Below are 18,064 nucleotides of genomic sequence, written 5' to 3' on the forward strand. Positions count from 1 at the left end.
AGGCAAGTTTTCTCAGAGTGGACTGCGAATCTGCGTGAATATCATGGTTCAAAATCATTTACACTAGGCGTCATGTCTGCTCTTTATTCTGCAATCATAAGTCTATGACAGTAACACAGACAACACTGACCAGGGTGGTGATGGTGGGACTAATGCTACAGCAGCCGAAAGCAGGGAGCATGTGAAAAGGTGAAAAAAGGAATGACGGTGGAGGTGTATGGGACTGGAGTTGGGGCTTAGCATGGCTGCCACGTTCACTACTCTGACAACTAATTTGCCCTAACATTTCAGCAAAAAGGTCAGACAACCCTCTGCCCAAGTTTATGAATAGTGTATAGGGGCTCAGTCTGACGGAGAGGAGAAACAGCGAACAAGGCAGGTAGAAGGTCTCTTCATTGACTTAGCTTAGAGAGAGGAGGGAGGCTGCTCTTGTCAGTGTCCAGATGGGAGCTGCTCTGTATCCGCTAAATCAGGAGTGGAGTTCTGACCTTATCTTATTCAACTGGGCCACTCGCTTAAGGCATTGAATTGTTCAGCTTGCACTCTCTAGTGCTTGCAGATTTCACAATAGGACCTTTGACAGGGGTAAGAAATTAAACGGCAAAACACATACACGCACAAAAGAGAATTCCTCAAATGTAATAAATTCACCCTGCACGCAGAAGCAATACCCATAGGCAGTTTATGGTTATGCCTTTGGTCCTCCAGGATGTAAATAAATGTGCTTTCACACACTGCTCTATTTTCATATCTTAAGGAAAACTAGGGGCACAGCCCATTCACAGACTTCCTTCTACTTGAAGTTGCAGCTCTGACAGCAGAGGAAGTGCACTTCCAATTGAAGAGGCGGTGGCTAGGCTCAATTTCAACAACTGACAGTACGATCCACCTACACTGGTCCTGAAAGGCGGAGATATGGACAGAATACACACATAGAAAAGTAGAATAGTACTGGCTAAAACTTCTCTACATAAAGTCAAACAATATTGACTTAGATGAAAAACTACAACATGAGAGGGACCCCCCCTCTGCCTATGTGAGATTATTCAACACAGACACAAAACATGAGTTTTGAGAAAAGCCTCACTGAACTGTGAAAGGATAAATTAAGGACTGGACTGTTTAATATAATGTTTTGCACAGCATAATTCCTTTGAGAAGGAGCACACACAAGCTTACATTTACAATACACAGGCACAAGCTAAAAGATTAATGTTGATTTTTTTCCTCCCACACGTTACCACTTTACTGTCTCCTGAGCTAGTCACAGGGTCACATGACTCCAAAGTTACTCTTCTTTACCATCCATTCAGACCGCGGTCCACATGAAAACACCCAATTCCCAGAATGCTTTCTGTCCAGATGGGCCGAGCCAGCGACACTTGTTCAATTAAAGGCATCAGGGGAGACCTAACCACTTCATTATCTGCAAGCTGGCCCCACATTGATCAGCCTGTCTGGGACCACTCACAGCCTGTGTGACAGCTTAATCTGGGCCCTGCACATGCACAAACACCGTCTTTTCCACACACGTGCACAACACACACATTTTCACACACTCAATCTATTAGTAGATTGATGTGAGTGATGTGGATAAACTCTGGGTTCTCCACAGGTGTAAGCATGTTTATGTCGGTCTCAGGTCAGCTAAAAAAAGACAGCAAAAGGAACAAGGAAGAGGTTCTGGGGGATTGGATCAGTTTCACCTGTCAAGCCAAGAAAACAAATGGTTGTCTTTCTTTCACTTTCCTGGTGAAACCTGCAGAAATCAAATTGCAAGGATAGATTTAAAGGCCCAATCTGGAGTACAAGCTTAGTGGCCACCTGTGGCACCAGGACTGGTACACCACTTGCTTTCTACACGTTCATTTTGCAGGACTGATGACTCAAACAATACAGAGAATAAAACTAGCCGACCTGTTGATACAAGGAGTTATGGTCTGAATTTCAAACAGAAATGGTACCAAATACAGAGTTATAGTGGGTCCAAAGAACACAGCAGAGAATGCATTTGAATGGGAATTGGGTTTTCTAAACATCCCATTCCAGTAGCTGGTGAGCTTTGAGGGTGCTGTACATCTTAGCTAAGGCTGTATCACAACAATTGGTACACTAGAGACACAATGTAAAAATTACAATGGTTGATGTGTGAAATTCAGAGTTACACAGAAGTTAATGCACTGACAGTCAACAGTGGCACTGTCCCTGCAGGCCTCCCCACAGACAGACAGACAGACAGACAGACAGACAGACAGACAGACAGACAGACAGACACACAGAATGGTCACATGGTGTATAATAACACTTTGTGGACGACACTGGCTTAGTTGACAAAATGAAACCCTGGCCTAGCTGAACAATCATTAACAGTGAGTCTTGGTGAAGTATCTAGGCCACATCTCCTTGCACTGAAACCGCCTGCTGGTTTGACGCCTCAGCTCTTGAGATTTCCCCAACTCCTCCTCTTCCCGGCTTTATCCCTTGTCTCTTGTTTTCCTATCCCTATGTATCTATTTCTTCCTCTCTTTGCATTCCTTTCCTTTGTTCCTTGACCCTCATTTCTCTTTGACCCCTGTTCTCCCTTCATTTGTACTTGTCCGACCTCTATTGATCACGTGCTAAGAAAGCCAGCAGGCCAGGCTTAAGCCAACCTACGAAGGAAGCTGAGGGTCTGTGACATTAAAGCTCCTCCTCTCTGGCACTCAGAGAGTTGGATAGGTGATAGATAAATAAATAGGAGCTGTAGGGAGTGAGGCTTTGTGGCAGCTGCTGAACAAATTTATGGTGTTTCTGATAACAACTCATCATAGCGGTTAGGCCACGCTGACAGTGGAGAAAAGAAAAACTGGGGAGCCCTGTCGGCAGAGATGTTGTGAAAGGGACAGTTCAACCATTTATTTTTCTTAGAGATGACTGTTTTATTCATAAACTAGTCTGCAACTGCACACAGGAGGCCACAAAAAGCAGGATTTTACATAAGAACCTTGAGTTAAGCAATCTACACAAATAAATCTCGGGTATGGCTCAAAGCTGATTTTAATTCATGCTGATTAAAGCTTGGTATGAACTTTTAAAACACAGAGTTCACACAGGTTCATAATGGAGGAGAGAGAGAGAGTTAGAGCTGTGATGCTTGTGGTCGCAGAGCAGCAAATATTAATCAAACACTGATAACAACATTTTTGTGAAAAGTTTTAATAAATGCAGAAAAAAGGCAAGCCAAAGAAATTTAAGCAAGACATTTTTATTTAATCAGTGGGGCGCAGACCCTGGCAGGAGCCAGGATGTGATAAATCAAGAAAAGCCTCATTGTACAGTTTGCTGAAGTGTTGACTTTGTAATTTTGTCATCTTGTGGTTTTAATCCAGAATGGACTAATTTTTCAACGTTAATCGTGAGCTGTCTAGGGCAAATTCCCTTCACTTCTAATGCTTGCTGCAACATAAAAGTAATTTTAAACGAATTTCAAAATGGAATGTAATGACATTTGGTTTGGTTTGTCAAGATGATGGCCATTTCCATTTTACATCAACAGATAAAAGGTTGATTTAATAAAGGACAAGGAAGCACTCAGCAATCAGTGTTCAGCTTTTAATTATGTGAGTGTGTAACTGACATTATGGCCCCCACAGATTGCAAATGGTGGCTTTCAGACTCTTTATACCCTGATTAGAAAATAGTTTCAATAAAATATTTAGGTTTGTCCTTATATATTCTATTACTTTATTACTAGAACCTAGAAAATCTTTACTAAAAATCTCTGTATGCACACTAAGGATAGTGATAATAATGATGACCATTTACTTTATTGCATTTAATGCTGATTTATTTTAAAATTTTGTTTTATCAATTTATATCTCACCCTGTTGCTATGATCAAAAGTTAGACTAAATTGTTGGCTGGAATCTAAGAACACAAAATCCTGGGCTTATGTCAAATAGTCAACAAAAACTAGTTATCAACATATGAAAAATATAGTGCCAAAGCTTTTTCTAGCTCTGTCTAGCTCTATTCAATATTAGAGACAGAATTAATGAAGCAAACACATCTGGATTCTCAACTCAAACACTTTGTCAGCTTGGGCCTAAAGATATTTTGGGGATTTACAAGATGTGAATGTTTTCAACATTTTTGTAATTTTTACACAGTTTAAATACTTTAATTCTGCTTGTCAGTCAAGCGCTTTTAGCCCCTGCATTACCATTATCTGCAAAAGCTAACAAATCTTTACGTAGGTGGTTGACAAGGATGCCAAGTTTCAGACTGACAGGTTTGGTATGATGTTTGTCATTTTAAAGGATTACAGAGATTGTTTTTGTTTAGGCCATTTGGCCATTTGTCTCTTCCAAGCACCTACAGGATCATGGGAAATAAACATTAAAAGCCTGCATTCCAATGTCTGCAACAAGAAAAACAACATTGTTGAGAGTATAATTTTTTTCAATTTATTTAAATTTCAAACCATAAGGTCTGACAACAACAACAAGTAGCGTGTATCAACAGTAACCAAAAAAAGCATTGGTACGTGTGTGCATTTTTGGTTAAAGGTTATTGTGTTACACAAGATATGTTGAGATTACAGCATATTTAGACACCACAGACCTGGCTTTTAAGATGAAATGTGGAGCGTAAGGCTCTGTTAAATATTGTGATATTTTATTTATCTCCTGCTCACCCTCATGAATGGGAATCTTGGGTTAGAGGCATTGTTTGACTTCAAATCACTGCACAATTGTTTTTGTCTAGACAAATAGAAAAGCTTTGGTTTGAAATCAACCACAGCCTGATCACCAGTGGCCAAAACAAGTTACTCTGTGGCCACCATGTTTAACCCCCATACTGCAAGCTCCGGTTGCAGTAGAATCGTTACTGAAAGGCTGTGTGTTGTGTTTGCCAAAGTTATCAGTCATTTGGGGTTTTCTTTTGTTTTTTTTAAAGTATTATAGCAAAATGTACTTAAAGTATGAAAAGTAAAAGTATTCATTACCAATTTACGGGCTTTGTGGGGTCTTTCCCTACCAGTAATCCCAGTGATCAATGCCATATACCTTCCTTTCCATTAATAGAGAAATTGCATGTGAACTGATTTGTGTTTAAAGTTTAAGGTCAAGTCATGCCACACTTATTTTTAAAGATAACTGAATTAAACTCATAAAGTAAAATACGGTGAGTCAAAATAACAAAACAAACAAAAGCTTCAAGGCAATGCCAAGAAATAGAAGGTACAAGAATAAAAACATGCAGAAAGCCTGATGGTGATTGCAAAAGAAGACTAAATAAAAAAGTGATAAGAGATGGGAGAGAGAGAAATAGAAAAGAGGATGGAGCAAGAGAAAAATACATTCTCCAATCTACCCTACTTGAATCCCTAAAGAATATCATTTTACATTCAAGTGGAGGGAGGTCCACAGTGGCAAAACAAGCTCACTCAAGTGTTACTATTTTCCCATTATGAAATTGAGGGAGGGATGAAGAGAGAATAGCTCTATTCCCAATTTCCCTTCTTTTATTGGTCACTCATTCATCTCTCCGGCCTATTGATCTCAATTTTACCAGACCCTTTCTTTCTGTACTGCCTCAGTGCCACCAACAGCCCTTCATACATAATTGTAGACTGCTAAATGAATGTTGGAGAACAAATAACGGCCTAACAAGACAGTTGAATCAAATGTTCACTTGGTGAATGCATCAGAGTACAGAACCTGTTGGCTTTGGACTAAGAAAAAGACTGTGAGATTGAATTTGTACGAAAGTGTGGTATTAGTCATCAGAGAATGAGTTGGGTCATAGACAACATAAATGATGGGAAAACACACACTGGCATATATGTATCAAAAGACAATGCAAAGTCTGTCTTATGAGGAACACAAAAAAAAAAACCAGAAAACACGGACACACCTGCACTAAAGAAAAATGTGGTAGTAACCACCTTCCTGAAGCTTTTGGCTTAGAAGCAGGATGGAAGTGAGAGTGAGTGTGAGTGCTTCTATTTTCTTAGTGCTGGCTTTCGGCTGTGGGGCGGGCAGGAGATGGACTTTTCACTGGGGTCTGCCCAAATGCAATCTCTTGCAGTGTCATTTGGACTCTTAGCTTTGCAGTCAGTGGCATTTCACGGCATAATTGAAATCAGAAAAGGCTGCAGGTACAAAACAGGAGTGTTCTTACACTCTAGAAAGAATGGCAAGTTTTGTGGAGAGAGTCGGAAAAAAAAATATGATGCAGGGACACTTGACAAATCAGGCTGAAAGTGACAGTTGGTGGAAAATAATAATCTATTAGCTTTTACATATATCCCCAGCATGACGGTCTACACACACAGACACACAGAGACACACAGAGACACACACACACACACACACACACACACACACACACACACACACACACACACACACACACACACACACACACACACACACACACACACACACACACACACACACACACACACACACCATAAATCTATGCTTTAGGCTACTTCTCAAACCTTTTAGTAGGGATGACCCGATCAAGTTTTTTTTGCCCCTGATCTCATCCGAGTCATTTAATATTGTCTTGAGTCCTGATCCAATAATAATACAGTTGTCCTTCAAGTACATTAAAGTTATTAAAATTAATACAATGTATATGCTTGACAATTTAATAGCTCTGCAGTGCACCAAGAAAAATAATTGCATGCACTGAAGCTGTTATGTTTATTTATTTATTTATTTTCTACAATATAACAGTAGTCTAATAACAAGTATAAAATAACAAACCCTCTCTGTAATCTTTTTGGCCCTGTCACTGTCTGAAGGGAGTTTCTATCTCCAGTGTTTGTTGCTTTGTGCAGCCTTTACCTGAATTAACTGAATACTGTTGAGTGTTTGTTGTCTGTATATCTTTTGCGCGGATTACATGAATTAATTACTATTATTGGCTTTTGGTTTGCGGGCTTTTGTCGCACTTGCAGTGGCATGGAGAAGTTTGTATGTATGTGGTTGTATCGGCTCTCTCCACTGCTGTTTGTCTCCATTGGAGCCAGCTCTCACACTGACACACGGAGCTCAGGAGAGTGAAGGAGACACAGACAGCGGATTGGAGAGTTGACGACAGCTGCACTCATTGGGTTGCTGTGCGTGAAAGCTTTTCAAGTAAAAAACACTTTGTGACAGCTGACTTAAACCCAAGGATGGGGTCAATATAGCTGATACCGATCACTGAGATTGGATCGGGACATCACTACCTATTACTGCAATTAACGATTATCGATTAATCTGTCGATCACTTTCTCAATCAATGTATTAGTTGTTTGGTCCACAAAATGTTGACCACTTTGCCAAAGCCCACAAATGTCTTATTTTGTCCACAACCCAAACATATTTAGTTTACTGTCATAGAGGACTAAATGAACCAGAAAAATGTCACATTCTGGAAGCTGAAATCAGAAAATTTGGACATATGGACATATTTTCTTCAAAATGTCTCAAAATAATTAATAGATCACCAAAATAGTTGCAGATTAATTTAATAATTGGCAACTAATTGATTAATCAACTAATTGTTAAAGCCCTAATAGCTATACATAACAAAAACCTGTGCGGACATGAGACTTGGCTAAATGTAGCTCAATTTGGATCAGATTAGTTCTCTGGATAATACCAAACCTATCGTGAAGACATCCATTGGTTTGTGGAATACGATTCTGAAGCCTCGAGTTGGGCGTTTTGGCCGCCGCCATGACATTTAGACGGAGCCAGCGCGAGCCAGCAGACGTGAAATAGCACAGTTTTTTTTTACTAAATGAACATCATAATGTATTAAAGAAAATGTTAAACCAGCGACTGAGACCCTAAACTCATCAGGATTTGTTTGTTTACTGAGCCCGTAAATTAAGTGTCAAGTCAGCTAATTCTCCATTCAGGTGAATGGGATTGGTGTATTATTGCAGCCAACGGTGCTGCCACCTGCTGGAATTTACACAGACTGCAGGTTTAATACACTTCCGTGTTGACTTCACTTTTCAGACCTGGAAGTTCTGTCCATTATATACACTGTCAATGGACAATACACAATACAGATGGCCATACGTTAACTGCACCAACATCATCAGAATAGCTGTAAAAGCAAAGAAAAGTGCAATTCTCAATTGGTCTTAAACTGCAAATTTACACCCCTGAAAGCATAGCTCTGGTAGGTTATTCTACTTTGTACACTAGTAACTATGATCTCTTATGATAGTGTCAAACATTACGAGCCTCCAAAAGAACAAGGTCAAAGCTTTATTAAGGACTAACAATGGATGCTAATACCAAAGTCTTGAGGTGTTGCCTTTGAATATATTAATATGTAATAAAACTCACCTTTTTAAAATTGCTTTTAATGTTTAGCTTAGTCCGATGTGTTTTCAGTGTTTTTACTATTTGATGCTGTTTTCGCTGCTTTTATGATTTTATGCAAAGTGTCTGAGTATTCAGAAAAGCGCTTACAAATAAAATGCATTATTATTATTATTATTATTATTATTATGATGATTATGTGGGCAAATAAACGTCTTTCAATTCAATTACATTTCATAGCTGTAAAAGCAAGTTATAATCTAAATATCACAGCATTAAATACACAGTGTGGGCACTAATAATTCAACCTGGGTCCACTTCTTATTTCTTTGCAGTCTCTTCTCCGGTCTACTCTATGTAGCCTTCAACAGCCCAGTAAAGCTGCATTTCACAGCTTCCTATAAAGGGCATCTATCCAATAAGCCTCTTAGCTACCACCTATAAGTTTATCTTTCCAGAAGAGGAAAAAAGGTGATCAAGATGAAGAAGAGAGGAGAGAGAAAAACAGTGGGAGAACTGGTAGAAGGAAAGCAAGGAAGAGACGTCGAAAGTAGAGGTGGCAAGAAGACAAATCAGGAGTTTGACGAGACAGGGTCAGAGCTAAAAAAGGTGTAAGCATAAGGGGAGAGGAAGAGAGAAAAAAAATCATAGAGTGGTAGCTGTAGAGGGATCAAAAAAAGAGGAGGCTTACTAAGACTGTATCCCTGACCGGGCATAAATTAGTTGGTGAAGACAACCAAACGACAGACAAGGCTATATAAACTCCAAATACCCCATAACCCCAAAATCCATTGGGAAATGCATGAAAGACTTTGTCTTTTTTTCCTATTTCAAAAGCAACAAAGGCACAGAGGTGCACAACAAATTTTCATTTTAGTACACAGGAGAAAGGAGTACTTTAAAGAAAGCGTTAAAATCCCTTTCAAAGCTCATTGTAGTATGTCACTGTATAGTAGAAGTGCTGAAGTTATGACTTGTGTGTGGTGGGTAGAGGGAAAACAGTCAACTAAAAAGTGTTGGATTTATAAAAAGTCATGAAAAATGTAATATGCAAAAAACAGTGGTGGTTGGTCTGCTGCACCCTTTCAGCTACTCGAAATAGAAAAGATCATATAAATCAAAATAATCTAATTTTGACGAAGCTCATTGAAAAGCATCATGATTTAAAAACCCAACTACATATCTAGTGTTTACTGTATGTATAGAAGTATAGATAGAGGCTTAGCTAGTTGCCATTTAAAGGTTTTACTGCTCTGTACTAGTCTGCAAATGCAAAACCAAACAAAGAAAAACTCAAGAAAAGCAGCAAAATCTGGCACACCTAATGCTCTTCTTTACATACACACACACACACACACGCACGCACCACACGCACAAACACCATACAACACCAGAGCTCCAGGCCATGTATCGTCCAATCCATTTCTCTCTACATCATAGCAAACAGCCTGTGGCCACGCATGTTGACACTGAAGCATCTGGAGTTGCTCACAAGTGGACGCCCACTCCATCCCTTTAGACTTTGTTATCACACAGCAGAAAAATAGAAAGAGAAAAGAATGTGAGCTGAGTGAGGTGAAATTAACGTCTTGTGAGAACAGGCATGGTTGGACTTTGGCTCCTCCAAGACCTGAGGATGCTTAATCTTACTGCAACATCTGGCAGACTGGGCAAGCAGAGGCAACATCAAGGCATCCTACTGTCCAAAGGCTCTTGAGCAATTTCAGAGCTAAAGACACCATTCACTTCTGTTCCACACTTCCACTCCTTGGTAATTTTTTCCTTGCAATGAGGTTACTCTGTGCATGTGTGTTTGTTTATTTGCAGCCTGTTCTTTTCAAGTGCTTGAGAGTAAATAGCTAGCCAGCAATCTTCCACAATCGATTGCTTTGTTTGAACACTGCAAATCTCTTGTGCGTTCAATGAAAAATGCAGAGTTAAGCTTTATTGATCGGAAAGAATGGACAAATAGCGTTGTTATGCCACGCGGTTATATAAATGAATGCCTATCGTTCTCAATTGCTATTACAATGTATTATTTTTTGGCAAGATCAAAACAGTTTTCATCAACCAGGTGGTCGGCCCTTTAGCCAATGGTATTCCAAAACAGTTAGAATATGAAAAAGGATCATGTACAAGAACCATTTGTTCCAGATACAAACAAAATCTAGGTTAATACCACAATGACATCAATGCATTTAATATTTGCTTTACTCTGTGTTTTCTCCTTGATCCCTGTTGTCTTAATGCAACGCATTTAGAAAACATTCAAGTTTTTGGTCTATGATTTTGTTTTATTTCTCCTGAGCAAATAAGAACAAAATCCATAATCTGGTTTGGATGATCCAAAGTAATCTCCTATAACTACAGGCCCCACTCAAATCTATAATCCTGTATCTCTAGCAAACATCAAACTCCATTTTTTATAAAAAAAATGTTTTTGCCCTCCCCCAAGGGTGAGATTAAGTTTGAGGTCTGCGTAGCTCAGAAAGAAAAGATCATTAGCCTTGATCAGATTGATTAAGATCAGCGTGGGCAGCTCAGAACATCCCTCACCCAAACACAGCACCAGGTCACTAAATCTATCAGCCAGTCTCAGAGGCCAGCCACACTGACCAGGGTTAGGTTTGATCTGTTACTGTCCAACTGTAGATGAGCCATTTCTCTTTCAGCCGTGTCCATGGTCATGGTCATGGTCTGTCAGACCATCAGTTGGAGGAAAATTCAAAATGGGTATCCTTCAGCATCTGAATGAACAACATTCATTTTTATTGCCTCTGGAATGTATTATTGCTTCAGTTTTTCTTTCTGTGAAACAATTTCTCAACCAGGCATAGTCAGCTTTACATTTGCATACATCCATATCAAAAATATAAATCAATACCAAAACAGTATTTCTTCAAGTTCATTGCCTTGCACAAGGGCACCCTCCAAATAGATCCAAGTGGATAAAATGGTTACCTCTAGGTCATAAGCCCATTCACCTAACCTCTAGGCTACCTCTGCCGCAAACTTTATAGCCATTTCTTTATTAGCCTCTACAGGAACACCTCTGCACCAGGCAATGAGGTAAACCTGTGCTTACATAATGAAACTATACATCACACGCGCAGTCCTCAAGGGAGAGGACATGCGCGGCTATCAGTACACAGATGGCCATGCGCGGCTGGTTCGCCAGTAAAAACAGGTCAGTGTCGCAGGCAGATCATCAATTGAGGCCCTACAGCGTAAGAGCGAGGGCCACCGGCCGCCTTGCAGGGGCACTGGCCTCCCCGGGGCTTTCAGCATCTCTCTGCATCATCAATCTCAACCAACCTTTGAACACATGGTCACCGACACTAATTAGACCAAATACGTTCACAGGGAAACCCTAAAAATAGGAGAAAGAAGTGCAGTAGCACTCTGAGGGTTTGGTATCAGAGACAATGGGCCATTAAATAAATCTATCGAGCTGTCTTGTTGATACAAAACACACTGGGAACTGGGAACACAACTCCTTGTTTTTAATTAAATGACATGGCTTTACAGAGCACACATTAATTGAGGTGTTAGCAATTAGATTTTAGGACTCTTCAGTTATATTAAGTATCAGCATAAAACACTTTTTTTGGTTTTCTGACCCTGGAGTATGTGTTGGAGTCAAAATAAATTCTGAAGCTTTTTAAAATATTCTTAAAAAACCCAAGGGATATTTTATATTAGAGTTACGGTGTTGCTGGAGTAAACACCTAGACCTCTGCACAAGGAGAGGTGTTCCCCTCTCAAATTGCTGGGAGCCCACATAATTAATAGTAAGCTTAACCTACAACACATGCCCTTGCCCAGTACAAAGAAATATCTGCAGAATATCCTTCAAATCAGTAAGAAAACTGCAAGAGCTGAGATAAAAATTTAGGCCTGAGTGACATTGCCTTGACATAAACAATACAATAACACTTAACTGTACATCTGTACATGTGTTATTAGCAGCAGGTTAACAGAAGACTCCAGGGTGGCTCAGGAGTTGTCTGCCCTCTCTTGGGACTGTCACAGAGTAAAATCACTTCTCTATACCAGTCTCTCTCTCTTTCTCTCTCTCTCTCTCTCTCTCTCTCTCTCTCTCTCTCTCTCTCTCTCTCTCTCTCTCTCTCTCACAAAGCTTTCCTGCCCCTCTCCTCACTCTACATCAGTCTGGACAGGCTACTGTGCAATTGCCACCATTTAATCCTGCTCCCTACCTTCCCCCTGACATTTTCCTATCAAGGGCTTCAGTGGTACTGGCATGGGTCCCAACTGCAAGGGCATCACACACACGTAGACGTGTACACACACACAGACGGGGTAATTAGAAGAAGCTTGCTCTCACTCATGTAGGAAAACTGAGAATATGTCAGTTTCAAACAGTCTATAAGTACAAGAATTCTACATACCAAGCACAAACCAGAATTCAAATAAAGCTCACAGGGTTGGCAGATGACAATGAAATGACACTATGACATATGCTTTCATATTTACAATATGCAACAAGATTAACAGTTCATGCTTGGTTTAAAGATTGAGAAATAAATGCAACATTAAACTTTTCAGCTTTAAAGAAAAACGCAAGCAAGAGGGTGTTTGTCATAGTGATTTCCCCTGCTGGTTCAGGCTGTGTGATAGGTAATCCATCACCTCAAACTCGGCGAGAAGAAAAAGCAACTCCAAAACATGCAAACATACACACACCCACACACACACACCCACACCTAGGCAGCTGTTCACTACTTAACCCATCAATTCCAAAAAGCTTGTTTCAGTCCATCTGAGTGATTTGACTGGCAAAAAGACTCAGTCAACCAGTGGGTGAATCTCATCCTGAACAGTGCAAAGTGGAAACAGGCAGCAGCCTGCAGACAGACAAGCTAAGGCTGATCCATCCATAAAGTCTGCTACATCCAGCACTGGTTTAGTGCCTGGCCCAAGGGCTAATGAGGCCCCTCAGGGCCCCCCAACTGGCAGCCTTCGTTCACCTTTTTTTGGAGGTAGGATTGGGAGGAAAGCAGGAAGACAGCATCTCAAAACCACCATTTCCTATATCTTGTTAACTTTGACAAAACCTTGTTATCTGGTAAATTGACTCAAGATTGCCAGGCTGCCTTGACATTTTTCTATTTTTTAAGTGCATGAATATATTCCTACAACCATATGCTAAAGTAGAGAGGGATAAACCACAATCAAAACAAAATGAAATTAAGAAAAGACAAGATAAAATAAACAAGAGGTAAAATAGAAATCATTTTGGTTGTACATCCGTCACTTTTGTGTTATTTGGAAACTGTAATTTAGGCCCCCTGGAAGTCACTTATAACCGCAGTCCAAACTGACAATGCTCCTCCCCATAGGGAGGGCACACAGTATTAACAAGCAACCAGCATCAGCATCCATGACAGCAATAAGGGAAGCCATCAGAGGGCCTGAAAAGTAAAGCATCAGTCTTACCTTCAACAGCATACTCTTCAGCTTCAGGGGAAGGTCCAAAGGGAATTCATGGAAGAGAAAGAGAGAGAAAAGACACAAAGAGCAGACTCATTAGATGTTACTCTTTCTTCAAATAAATGTCTTCCTCTTTTTTCTTTAGACAAAATCTTTATGAGATAAAATCTAAATAAAGACCACCAATGAGGCTTGAGATCCTGGAGATTTGACAGAAAAACAAAATTAAGTTTGCTCCCTTGAATATATGATCTGATGTCTTTAGACTGTTGACTATCTTAAAAGCCTGTAAATGGCCCAATAGTTTCACAAACACAAATTACTCTCTTAAAGAAATGCCCAATAGGAGGGTAGAGAACCCTAAACCAGAATACAGTAACCACACTACCTCCCATAGGGAACAGGAGGCTTCAGTCAAAGAGGATCCCCAACTGAGAGACACTGACTTTCACATACTTCTCTCTGGCTTAATGATACAGTGAGGGGAAGTCGAAGAGATCAGGCTCCAGCATGACGCTTTACTTGAAAAAGCTACCCTACAGCAGCAGAGGCCAATCTGTAATGCTAGAAAATAAAACTGCAGCCGCCTGCCACTCTAGAAACCCCATGTTGGAGGATGAGGCACTACCCAAGAATGTAAAACAGCCTCTAGCCTGGCATGGCCTCCCTGTGGAGAGCTTGGCATTTTGATCTGCTGTTGTGGCTGCTGGGCCTGGGTCTTCATGGGACACTGCTGTATTAAGTTGTAGCACGGTCAATACTATTTTAATTTAACTCTACACTGCACTGGCTCAATGTGTTTCTCTGCTACAGTATTTCAGCCAGAGCATTAATAGCTGCAGGCATTTTGTGCCACAGCAGCACAGAATTTATCTGGGGTGTCATGATTCTCAAAATCCACCATTAGATTTAAACTTTTTTTTCCAGCACTAATAGCTATGCCATTGTTAGATTATCTAGCCTTGATATGTAAAGATTAACAGATCACTGGTTTTATGCCCTGACAACTGTCATTTACATGCTCAAATTATTATTTAAAAAAGGTATCAAGTGTGATATAACCGGCATATATTTTTTAGGAATGTACCACACTAAGGCCATATGGTTAAATGATTTATTTAAAATATAACAACCTATTTCATCAGTTAATTGGTAACAAAAAGTCAATTGCAAAAAGCTACCAGACCCCTTTAAATGTCCAGTGTGTTACATTTAGGAGGATCTATTGGCAGAAATTATATATCATTTTCATAGTAATGTTTATATTGGTGTGTGATCACCTGAAAATAAGAACTGCCGTTTATTATACATATATACACACACACACACACACACACACACACAGATGCAGTGGGTTGTATTCCATGGAGGCCGCCATGTTGTTTCTACAGTAGGCCCGAATGGATAAAACAAACACTGAAGCGAGATAGGGCCATATGCATGTTCTCACAAGTTTCACAGCCACCATAGTTTTCCTTGGTGCTTAGAAGATGAGGGTGAAGCAAGAGAGATGCAATCTGCAACTACAACTCTATGTTACTAAATCCTACACACTGGTCCTTTAAGCAAGTGAATACTATAGGGGTAGTTAAGTTACTTTAGCCATAACATGGTGAGATAAGCATAATAGTTGTAGTAATATAGTATAATAGAATGGATGTTTGTGTTCACTGTCACAGAAGAGAAATAAAATGTCCACATTCATGCTGTGTTACAATGGTGTCCTTCAACATTCTTTAAAGCATAGTTGCATTAAACGCTTCTTACCACAGATAAAATGTTACCAGCGGAAAAACACTTAAGTTGTTAGATAACAGTAGTGACAGTGGATAGAGAGGGTCAGTCAAAGAACTGCAATCCATATCCAACTCTGACAGTGGCCGTAATGTCAAACTGGAGTATTTTTTTCCCCATTCGGAGATGTGTTGTAGTAGGCAGTGGTGGAGAGGAAAAATAAATTCTGCTTTTGATTTCGAAGACTGAAACTGAAAGTTAATTTCGACCAGTTTTAGATTTAAGATTGAAATTGTGACACCCCTACAATTTATGGAAACTATTGAGGTAAAGCAAAGTGAAAAATATTCTACATTCTAGAGCTTTGTAGGGAAGCCTGCATAGTTGCTTGCGTTTAACATTAAGATCTGATGATAACATCACCCATTTATAAATCTGAAACCCACCACCAGCCACTAACGTGGCTGAAAAGTAAGAATGTCAGCCAGTTTTTCCAAAACACACCAGTGCAGTTCCTGAAGAGTGGTTTTACTCCCGACTTTCCTGTACATGGACTGAACCTTATCTTTTTCTCTCTGAATTCTGTGCCATTATTGACTATTAATGACTATTATCTATGAAAGCATCTTCAGAGGGTATTGAGCTTAAACAATGACAATACAGATAACTGAAAGCACAGGGTTCATCAAATAACTCCTGGAGACATTATATTCTCTTTTTGCTCTTCTGTTGTCCCCCTCTGTTGTCCCCCTCCACATGGAGCTAGGAGACAACAGCAGTCCTCAAGGACATCTAAACAAGACATCAGGAGTTCTTTAGTTGAAAGATGGTCTTACCATTCATTCCTGCTGAACTGCTCTGAATTGAGTTCAATGGGAAATTGTGACTGTCACAAGTACTGTCATTTACCCTAAAAACCATCAACATAAAAACAATATAGATTAGACCTCTCTTTAGTTTGGGGTGCATTTAAAACAGCAGAAAGAATACCAGCACGCTGATCGAAAGCCCTTCATAAATGATGGAGCATTTGCCAAACTGAAGCATAGGAACCGTGTTTGTCTGATGTCGAGTAGTGGTTGTTTATATAATCACTGGCCATGATTCTGCCTTTCCTCTCGTCTCATCTCTGATCATAGTCCATCATCCTTTCTTTCATTGTGCTCCCTTCATATCCTCCTCTCTCCCAAGCTAAAGCAAAAATGTTTGATGTACAGTAGAGGTTCATATCATCACTGGCCATGGCTTTGCCTTTTGCTTCCATTCATCTCTGAACATAGTCTCTAATCCCATACATCTTTGAGGTCCCTGTCTGTCATAACTCAGCTTCATATGGTACCATAGAGGGAAACCTGGAGAGATAGAAAAACAACAAACTTTTTTTTATTCTGAAACACTAGAACTAATATCTTGGTTTCTTTGGACTAAGTTCCTGAGGATAGCACCAATGCTCAGACCCGCTCACAACTGCTTTGGCAAACAAATGGAAAGACCATTAACTTCTCACATTATGTTTTTCTTAAAAGCAAAGAAACATTTAAAAAGAGAAAAACATGAAAAACTGACAAATGACAATTTCAAGACAGTTTCATGTTTGCACATAAAAGCCAGATGAAAACAACTGAGAGCACCACTTGAAATGGAAAACATATTTCAACAAATTCAACTTTTAGTCTTTCAATAAATCATATTCAAGCTCTAAAACTTTCAATGTTTTTGTCACATTCTCTATATTGCACCTAGGAAGAAATTTCTTATCTCTTGAGAACGTTAACTAATATCCTTCAATATGCCATGTTACAGGAAATAGAAGTCCACCACTAATTGATAAATCTATATAATTTAAAGGTTGACTCCTACTTGACAGATATTCCTTTTGAGCAAGAATTGTTTCACACTGGGAATAGTTGTGAAATCTAGCCTTAGGGAAGAAACACTATATCAGTCAGACACTTGGTAGGATATACCCCATCTCTGTAAGCTTGTTGCTTTCATCCCATTGATGGTTTCCAGTAGTCTTTACCATCTATTACCTTTATCCCAGAGCTGTTTTCCATTAGGCTGTATCCCACATAGCCTCAGGCTTTTAGCTCCACTGGGAGCCTAGTCTTTTCAATGTACTTTGTGATTCATACAGTATGGGAATGTGGAGAACGTTTTTGAGAAGACAACACTCTTAAGCTTTCCTATGTATATGTGATGCCCCGGTGCAAATATAGGCCCCATTGCTAAGGCTTAGAATCCTGTCTGTGATAGAAAGAGGTATTCAAATTCTTTATTCGAACCTTTTCCACCCAATCACAAACTAAAGAAATATAAAAGCTGAAATAAACTCACGTTAAAATTGACAGCCAGTCAAATGTGACATTTCTTTCATATATCTCAAAATTAGTGTGCAGCAAAACTAAAATTAATCAAGGAGACAGTCAGGGTATAAAAGAGAGCAGAAATCAGACGTGGGCTGCAATCAAAATAAATAAAATAAATACTGAACAAAAATTCAGATGGAAGCAATGAAGAAGCTGAATTTCTTCACCAATGAATCCCTGAGGGCTTTGGAG

General features: G+C 39.7%; 1 protein-coding gene across 8 annotated transcripts in view; it reads right to left on the bottom strand.

Moving 5' to 3' along the window:
* Positions 1 to 18,064, bottom strand: part of nrxn2b (neurexin 2b) — a 635,050-nt gene that overhangs the window by 496,794 nt on the left and 120,192 nt on the right. For all 8 annotated transcript variants that reach the window (XM_051375286.1, XM_051375285.1, XM_051375283.1 and 5 more), the window contains one exon: positions 13,776 to 13,796. In XM_051375286.1, the coding sequence (XP_051231246.1) occupies positions 13,776 to 13,796 (21 nt within the window). The remainder of the gene's footprint in view (positions 1 to 13,775; positions 13,797 to 18,064) is intronic.

The sequence above is a fragment of the Dicentrarchus labrax genome, unplaced genomic scaffold, assembly GCF_905237075.1.
Source record: "Dicentrarchus labrax unplaced genomic scaffold, dlabrax2021, whole genome shotgun sequence".
NCBI lineage: Eukaryota > Metazoa > Chordata > Actinopteri > Moronidae > Dicentrarchus > Dicentrarchus labrax.